The sequence below is a fragment of the Myotis lucifugus genome, unplaced genomic scaffold (genome assembly GCF_000147115.1).
Source record: "Myotis lucifugus unplaced genomic scaffold, Myoluc2.0 scaffold_646, whole genome shotgun sequence".
NCBI lineage: Eukaryota > Metazoa > Chordata > Mammalia > Chiroptera > Vespertilionidae > Myotis > Myotis lucifugus.
Window position 1 is genome coordinate 223,065 of NW_005871694.1, and position 9,175 is coordinate 232,239.

At 51.0% G+C, this 9,175-nt stretch overlaps 1 protein-coding gene across 1 annotated transcript in view; it reads right to left on the reverse strand.

Moving 5' to 3' along the window:
- Positions 1–2,693: 2,693 nt before the first annotated feature.
- Positions 2,694–9,175, reverse strand: part of UMODL1 (uromodulin like 1) — an 83,818-nt gene continuing 77,336 nt past the window's right edge. Inside the window, exons 12-14 of the mRNA XM_014447355.2 lie at positions 8,116–8,200; positions 5,013–5,213; positions 2,694–2,891 (exon numbers count right to left, since the gene is read on the reverse strand). Of these exons, the coding sequence (XP_014302841.1) occupies positions 5,032–5,213; positions 8,116–8,200 (267 nt within the window). The 3' untranslated portion in view covers positions 2,694–2,891; positions 5,013–5,031. The remainder of the gene's footprint in view (positions 2,892–5,012; positions 5,214–8,115; positions 8,201–9,175) is intronic.

Sequence of the window (9,175 nt, forward strand, 5' to 3'; positions counted from 1 at the left end):
GGAGGTGCAAGAGCCTAGACTAGGAGGAAGGAGATCTGCGTTTCCATTCTGAGCTGCTTGAGCCAGTAATTTAAACTTTCGGCCTCAGTTTGCTTGTCTGTAAAATGGGATCAGCAACTTCTAATTCACAGGGTTAGTGTGACAACTAGATGAGTGAGGGGAGAACCTTGGTGGTCATGTTCCTTGTCCTCCCTGGGCCTGTGGCAGGAGGCGGAGTGGGAGCACGCCTTCACAGCCACACGGGCGTGGCTTTCATTCCAGCCCCTCCACTTTTACTAGCTGCTTGACTGTGAAAAAGTTGCACAATGTCTCCATTCCTCAACTGTAAAGTGAGAATAATTATACATGAAGCCTGGTAATGAGGATTCAATAAGGCAATAGCTATAAAGTACATGCATAGCTCCTACAAAATCCCCTCCCCTCCACGAGCAGGAGGACCCAGAGCCCAATGGTCTGTGAAGAGGTCTTCCAAGACCCCCAGCTCTGGCCTTACAGGTAGTGCACTGCGCCACCCGCGCGAGGCATCTGCACTGAAGAGCAGGAGCCGTGAACAGCCTCTACGGGTGTCCAGGGCACCGGGATCTCTCCCTTCCTCCTTCTGTTTCGGATGCTATGGATTTAGTGCCTTGAGCTATGCCAGCAGAAAGAGTCTAGGTTAAAGGATTTGAATTGCAAGCACTACGAGTGTATTTCTACATTGCAGCCTGGACACAGCAGCACCCCAGGACCCTCCCGTAGAAGTGGCGTGAGCACAGGAGCATGTGCAGGCCCACATGCACACACGTGCATTGTTCTGCCTCTCTCCTTCCCTCCCTGGCCTCCCTGGCGGTGGTCTTCACAGGGACTTTTCTCCAGGTGGATTTTGGATTCCTAAGGGCAAGGACTCTACCACATTCCTTTTGTCTTCCTGGTATCACTGTAAGAACTGGAACTCAGTAAACATTCCTTTGTTAGATGGATGGATGGATGAGTGGGTGGGTGGGTGGGTAAAGGGATGGGTGATGGGTACGTGGATGGGTGTGCGAGTGGAGAGGAGGATGGTGAATGGTTGGGTGAGTGGGTGGATGGACCAGGTCAGGGGTACCTCACAGCACACACACATTTGTCCCTCTCAGCACTTGGCATGGCCGTCATCATCGATTGATATGAGTGTCTCTCTCCCAACAAGACCATGTGCTCGGCGGGGGCAGGGCTCGGTCTGCTCTCCCACAGTTTCATCAGGAGCTCTGAGCCCGAGACCTGGAGCACGGTGTGTGCTCGGGAAATACTTGTTAAAGGAGAGACGGGTGACACTGTCCCTGGGGCAGGTGAGGGAAGGAGAGGGGAGACCAGATTCTCATTGTTAAGGAAAACACACATGAATACATGTAGACTCTTTCTTGAGATGCATGAAAACTGTAGAAGATTTCAAGATGGAGTTTTAAAATGCACGTCAGCTCTGAAATCCCAAAGCCGCACAGTCGTAGGGCTCAAAGCCGGGTTATTGCACGTTCATTGTCTCTCATTCAAGGACAGTATGCCATGGGTCCTGAGCTGGTATCGGAGCAAATGGACCAGGTCAGGGGTGCCCCACAGCACACATGCATTTGTCCCTCTCAGCACCTGGCATGGCTGTCATCATCAGGAAGAGCCAGAGACATGCTCCCGGTCGCCCCAGGCTGCCCAGCACAGCACTGGGCCCTCGCGGATGCGAGCTGAGCATCCGAACCACAGAGCAGCCGGCACAGGCGCGTTTCAATGTCAGAAGCAATTTATTCTACTTGTTCGAAACTGGTTACCCACAACAGTGCATAGCGTAACTCTTCACTGACTCTGAGAATATCCAATACATCAAAAATCCCACTTTTCCCAAATGTTTCTATTAGTGGTAGTTAATTATAGTCAACAAAATTAATCTCATGAATTAAGAACTAAAGATCATGTGACAATTCCAAGTTCATCCAGGAAAAACACTATACATTCAGGTGTTAACTATCAAATACAGTTCAATTTGCTTTAAATAAAGTAACAAGCATTATCTGTTAGCGTGGTGTAGTGAAGAAAATTCTAAACTAAGCTATTTAGGTTCTAGACTGATTTCCTCATGAATTCATGTTGTGACCTTAAGTAAATAACTCCCCCATTTCTTCTCTGGTTTCCCATTGTGTAATGGTTAAAGGGTACCTCCCCCTGTAGTAGGATTATATTTTAATGGCTGAGAAAATGTTTGGAAAAATGTAAAAGAGTAATATATAGTATGTTATTTCTACTTATTATAAAGATTTTCATATTAATAGTGTCTTTTGAGTCACCACTGTGTGTATAAAATAATATCCTGGTAATGCAGGAGAAAAGTTAAGAGCATGACGTCTACTAGACAATATATTTATTACTGACCTATTGTTAAAACACTAAGTTCAAGTGTATTGTCAAATATCTTTGAAAATTAGGAATATTACGTATTTGACAAAGAGTACCAGATAGCTGGCTGGCTGGCTGGCTGGCAGGATGAATGGATGGATGAGTGAATGGAAAAATGGTTAGATGGCTGGATAGAAAGATGGATGGATAACTGGATGGGTGTCAAGGGGGAGTAAAACCAGGAAGGGCCATGTGGACAAAATCAGATGGTGAAGGGTCTGGGAGCTCTGGGGTTGTGGAGGTGACCGGGTGATGGCAGAGCTGTGTCCATGCTGGGTTTGAAGATCCCTGTGCCTGAGCTCCGGGCATCGCCGACACCATGCCCACTTCTCCATCAGCTCCTCTCACCGGCCTGCTTGTCTGGAACCTACAGGCCTCCTGGGGGCGGGCAGAGGTTATGTTTTCATCATCTCTGGGGCTCATCCAAGTGTGGGACAGAGTAGGCGTCCCTCAATGTTTGATGAATGAAGAACCGCTTGATTCTTGGCGACCTGTATAGGAAAGGTCACCAGGGTCAGCCGCATGCAGCAAAGGAGAGGCTCATACAGGAAACCCGTGGAGTATGGGAGTGGAGGGTCACCAGCAGCCTGAGGACACGATTCCTTTGCTGGATGAGAGTGAGGGGCTGTGCACCAATAAAAGGACAGCAACTCCCATGAGGCACAGAGGAACCGAACAGAGGTGCCTGTGGCCTGGCCTCTGTGAGTGAAGCCCCCCATGTCAGCGGCAGTTGTGCCTGGCGCACATTCCCGAGCTGGACAACACATCCTCGGGGACCTGTGTTATCTGTGGAGAACCCCCCTCGGACACGGGGCTCCTGTGCCAGGTGCCAATCTGGTGTGTGGAGAGGAGGTTGTTTACCGTTTTTCAAAGAGCCGAGGTTTGCAGAGACCTGAACACTCGTTCTAGGTGGTTTTCAGTTTGGAAGACACAAGCCTCAGGAGAATAAAAATGAAGAATAAAAATAAAACACTGCCCTAACCGGTTTGGCTCAGTGGATAGAGCGTCGGCCTGCAGACTGAAGGGTCCCAGGTTCGATTCCGGTCAAGAGCATGTACCTTGGTTGCGGGCACATCCCTGGTACGGGGCGTGCAGGAGGCAGCTGATCGATGTTTCTCTCTCATCAATGTTTCTAACTCTCTATCCCTTTCCCTTCCTCTCTGTAAAAAATCAATGGAATATATTTAAAAAAAAAAAAGGAGACCTCGCTTTCTGAACATTAATTTACAAAATAAATAAATAAAACACCATTTCCCTTGGTGTTTTGATTTCAAGGAGGGGGGCACCCCGCACGACCATGGCACCAACACGCGGCTTTCCTGAGACATTTAGGACAAGCATTGGCCGGTTATTGGGATTCACACTTTACATATTAGGTGAAATCCATGGACATTCTTTTGGAAGTCTCCCCAGGGGAGTGACTAGTCTAGCCCTCCATCTGTCTGGGCTGTGGGGGTTCCAAAACCCCGGATCACTGGTACACAGCTGTCAGGCGTCCTCGGAGCAGAGGGGGCAGGACAAGCCATGGCAGGATCTCTCTGGCAGCTCCTCCATCTCTGGTGGAGACGAAGGGCCCTGGCAGGGTCGTGGGCCTGTGGGACCGTGTGCTGTGATCCGCCTCTGCTGTGTGACCTTGGGGAGGTCCCTGGAGCTCCCTGGGACCGACTTCCTCATGTTCAGGATGTGGCCAGTATCTATCACTCTGTGCTGAGTTGTCCTGAAGATCTGTTACCTCAAGAGAAGGAGGAGCCAAGCACAGGGAGGCGGCCTTGGCTGGGGACGCTGCTGGCCCAGTGAGGAAATGGGGAGCAGGGGCCAGCCACTCTGGGGTGCATCCACATGACAGTACCCAGACCGGGCACAGGGAGGAACAGGGTCTTCATGACCCAAACCTCGGGGGGCCCACCCAGAGACTAAGGCACCCCACCATGGCAGGTCGTTTTCTATGATTAGAGGGTCAGGTGAGGTGAAATTGCTGCTGTTCACTCCCCTATCTGGGTCTCTCGGGGGGGGGGGGCAGGGGGCCCCAATTAGCAGGAGGCTTCAGGGATCCCAGGAAAGTTCTCTTCTCCTGACCCCAACAGCTGCTCAGTCCACTGTTGGACACCTGGTACCCCACCTTGAGAATTGGGGATATCTTAGATAATTGCTCCCAAACCCCATAGTTTGTGTGTTTTTTATGGATGCTTCATCACATGGGCTTGTTTGAGTAAATCATCGGCCATTGGTGATTGATACAACTTCCAATCCCTCCTCACCTCCCCTGAGATCAGACGGTGGGACCAAAATTTTCAGCCCTCCAATCACATGGCTGGTTCTCCTGACAACCAGCCCCACCCTTGGGTGCTTTCCAAAAGTCATCTCACAACATAGTAGAAGACACCTTTCCTGCCTCCATCGCTTAGGAAGGCCAAGGGTTTCAGTAGCTCTAAAACCAGGAACAGGGAACGAAAACCAGGTATATATGTCTTATTCTATATCACAGGCACAACATGCTGACACCCACAAATCCACCTTTTGCCAAAGTCCCCGAGACACACTGCACGGCCTCTATCGGTGGTGAAAGCAGGTCACCTGCACCAGCCGAGTGTGCTACCTCGCTGCTCACCCACCTTCAGCGCAGCCAGGACTCTAGTCCTGGAACACCTGGTAGCTGAAGTTGTCTGGCTGCGTTTTGAAGTTGTACTTCCCGGTCACTCTCTGGTAGCGCACAATGAGAAGGGCAGCTACCCCTGTCACCACGGCAAAGACGGCCACCACGATGAGGACGATGTAGCCGGGTCCCAGGCCCGGCTTCACCTCTGGAGACTCACCTGCAGGGGGTGAGACAGCACAGGTGGGAGTCGGCCCCAAGCAGGAGGAAAGCACATCCCTGGCGGGTCTCCCTCTGGTCCCAGCACTGAGATGTTGTGAGTGTAGAATGGGGCTCAGGGCGGAGCCTGGGTAGAGTGAGCTCCCCCCTTTGTAACATGATCGTCTGAGTGTGCGTCATCCGAAGCCCTGTAGCAGTGAGGTGTGTGCCATGTACCTGCGGTTCCCAAAGCTGACAAGGAAGGTGTCTGAGGGCCGGACAGCACAGCAGCTAGCACAGCTCAGCCTGCTCAGGGTTCAGCGCTGGCCCAGAGGAGGAGGCCATATGGGAGCAACAGGCCCTCCAGGAAAAGGTGGACGGCTCAGCGGGACTGCCCACAGGGAGACACATGGGGCTCGCACACTGCAGTGTGGAGGAGTGCAGGCTGATCCTCCCAGGGATGGGCAAAAGCCCACAAAAGCACACAGGAGTGCGGACCCAAAAGACTGACAACAGGGACTCAAATAAATACTTTCCAAACCATGTTCAAAGCAGCACTCTTCACAACAGCCAAAGGTGGAAACAACCCAAGTGTCCACCAAAGGATGAATGGATAAAAATGAGGTACACATCCATGTTCTAGAGAAAAAGCAGTGCCTGACATACAGTCAATAGATGAAATAGTAAGTGGGTGGGTAGATGGATGGATGAATGGATGGATGGATGGATGGATAGAGGATGAATGGATGAGTAGGTGAGTGGATGAATGGAAGGATAGTAGATGGATGAATCAATAAATGGATGGATGGATGGATGGATGGATGGATGGATGGATGGATGGATGGATAGGCGGGTGAATAAATGGGTGGATGAGTGGATGGATAGAATCCAGAAGGTTCACTAATTTTCCCAAGACCATACAGCTCGTAAGTCTGACAGCCTAAAATCAAACTCAGGTCTCCTAATGCCAAGCCCATAACTTTTTCCATTCTGGTTTTTACATCCTCTGTAATATCTACGAATAAACAGGAAGCATGCACAGACATGGCAATGCAATTCACAAATGTTCCATTTCACACAAGGGCCCCAGCTCTGCTCAGCAATTGAAGACAATGAGGAGGGTAGGAAGAGCATGTTGTCCTAGGACCCAAGCCAAAGTCACCCGAGGGCCAGTGCCAGTGCCCAGCTCCAGAGCCCGCGAGGCCGGGCGTGGCCTGGGACCTGTGGAAGTGCGCATTGCCCAAATGCTTGGCATGAGAACCAGCAGCTGACAATGCCCGGGCAAGGGGCCCTCCCTGTCCACGTCAGATCAGCACGCACTTCCCAGCTCAGACCCTGCATCCAAAACACAGACATTCTTGTCCCGGAAAATATCAAGAGGAAGGAGGGCCATTCAAAATGAGGAAGAAAAACAACAAAAAAAGGAAAATCAAGTAGGATTAAGTGTAGCTGCAAAAAAGAGGAAGATCTAAAATAGCAGTGACAAAGAATATGGAAGTTTATTTCTTTCGTGCATAAAACTGGTTAAGTCAGAGCCCAGGCCTGGCCCAGCAGCTTTGCACCGCAGTGTCCTCGGGAGCCCGGCTCGTCCAGCTCCTGTCCCTGTGGTCCTCATGGTCCAGGATGGGGACTGGCGGCAGCCGTCTCACCTGCATGCCAGGCAGCAGGATGGAGAGGTGAGGAGGAAGATGGGGTGAAGCAGGGGCACGGGATGTTCTGAGGAGGCAACCCTTAGGGGGTCATCACTGGACTTTCCCATCTGCATCTCATTGGCCAGCACTTACTCATATGGCCACACCTGGCTGCCAGGTCGGTTATATATTTTAAAATATATAGTTTTTATTCCCAGCTAAAAAGTTGGAGTTTTATTATTATGGAAGGAGAGGAGAACAGATATTGGGGAACAGCTAGCAGTTTTTGTCTTAATACCCAAAGCACACAATTTCTCCAAACCATTTTTTTAAAAATAGAATAGCCCTGGCTGGTGTGGCTCAGTGGTTGGAATGTCAGTCCATGCACCGAAGGGTTGTGGGTTCAACTTCCAGTCAAGGGCATGTACCTGGGTTGCCAGTTTGCTCCCTGCCCCAGGCCAGGGTGCATGTGGGAGGCAACCAGTCGATGTGTCTCTCTCACATCTAGGTTTCTCTCTCTCTCTCTCTCTCTCTCTCTCTCTCTCTCTCTCTCTCTCTGTCTCTCTCTCCCCCTCCCTCCCTCCCTCCACTTTCTCTGAAAAAGCAATAGAAAAAAATCCTCAGGTGAGGTTTAACAAAAAATAAATAAATAAAAATAAAAATAGGCTAGATCACAAAGAAAGGAAAACGTTTTCCTAGAAAACTAATGGTGAGTTTCACATTGGCTGATGGAAGTTTTATACTGAGAGAGAACAACAGTGCCATTTTTTTGTTTTGCATCTTCTGATTTAGCAAAGCCTAAAATACAACAGCTTCCCCATTCACATGCATTTGCGCGCGCGCACACACACACACACACACACACACGCGCGCAAATACACAGAATTTGTCCTGCCTATAGACTGAGTTCCTTCCTGGTAACAACCCACTGCATGCAATTATCCAGTGTCAGGAAACTTAACTGCCTGCCCCTTACCCAAACATGCATTATTTAACCATGTGCACACTTGCTGAAGCCTCGGTCTTTTCATCTGCAACATGGGCATGGTAATAGCTCTGACCTTGCAGGGCTGCTGAGAAGAGCAAATTACATTCTGTGCGTACAGAACGGAGCGCAGTGCTGGGAAGTCGGTGCTCTCCGTGAGCATTAGCTGGCATTGTTACTAATTATGAGTCTTTAGGGAAAATCTTACGAGCTCCGTGTTCCAAGGAATTGCTTTTTGGTTTACATGCTAATGAAATGGAATTGGTGGTGTCTTTTCTTTAGTTTTCTGAACCAAGGCACCAACTCACCGTCAGACCGAATGAGGGGTCCCCAGGACATCTGGTGTGTTTCCGATGGTTCACCACTTCTCAGCGACCGAAAGTCATTGCAATTCTGTTGTTTTTGTTTTTTTTAAAGGAGAGAAATTCAATTAGTGCAACAACGCTTATGAGAAATGTACCGAGTCTCTGGAATGGTACCCTGATTCATAGATTTTTTTTCCCTGCTGGAGACATGAAATCGCAATGAATGAGCTCAGCCAGGGAGAAGGAGGGCTGCAAAGGCCTGGACCATCTGGACCGCCGGGACTGCATGGACCACCTGGACAACCTGGACCACCTGGACCACCTGGACCACCTGGACCACCAGGACTGCATGGACCACCTGGACAACCTGGACCTCCAGGAAAATCTGGACCACCTGAACCACCAGGACAACCTGGACCACCTGGACCACCTAGACCACTAGGACAACCAGGACCACCTGGACCACCAGGACAACCTGGACCACCTGGACCGCCTGGATCACCTGGACCACCTGGACCACCAGGACAACCTGGAACACCTGGACTGCCTGGATCACCTGGACCACCTGGACCACCAGGACCACCTGGACCACCAGGACCACCAGGACCACATGGACCACCTGGGCCACCTGGACCACCTGGGCCACCAGGACAACCTGGACCACCTGGACCGCCAGGACCACCAGGACAACCTGGACCACCTGGACCGCCAGGACCACCAGGACAACCTAGACCACCTGGACAACCTGGACCACCAGGTCAACATGGACCACCAGGACAACCTGGACAACCTGGGCCACCAGGACCACCAGGACAACCTGTACAACCTGGACCACAAGGACCACCTGGACCACCAGGACAACCTAGACCACCAGGACAACCTGGACCACCAGGACCACCTGGACCACCTGGACTGCCTGGACCACTTGGACCACTAGGACAACCTGGACCACCAGGACCACCAGTACCAGCTGGACCACCAGGACCACCAGGACAACCTGGACCAACAGGACAACCTGGACGACCTGGGCCACTTGTACATCCTGGACGACCTGGGCCACCTG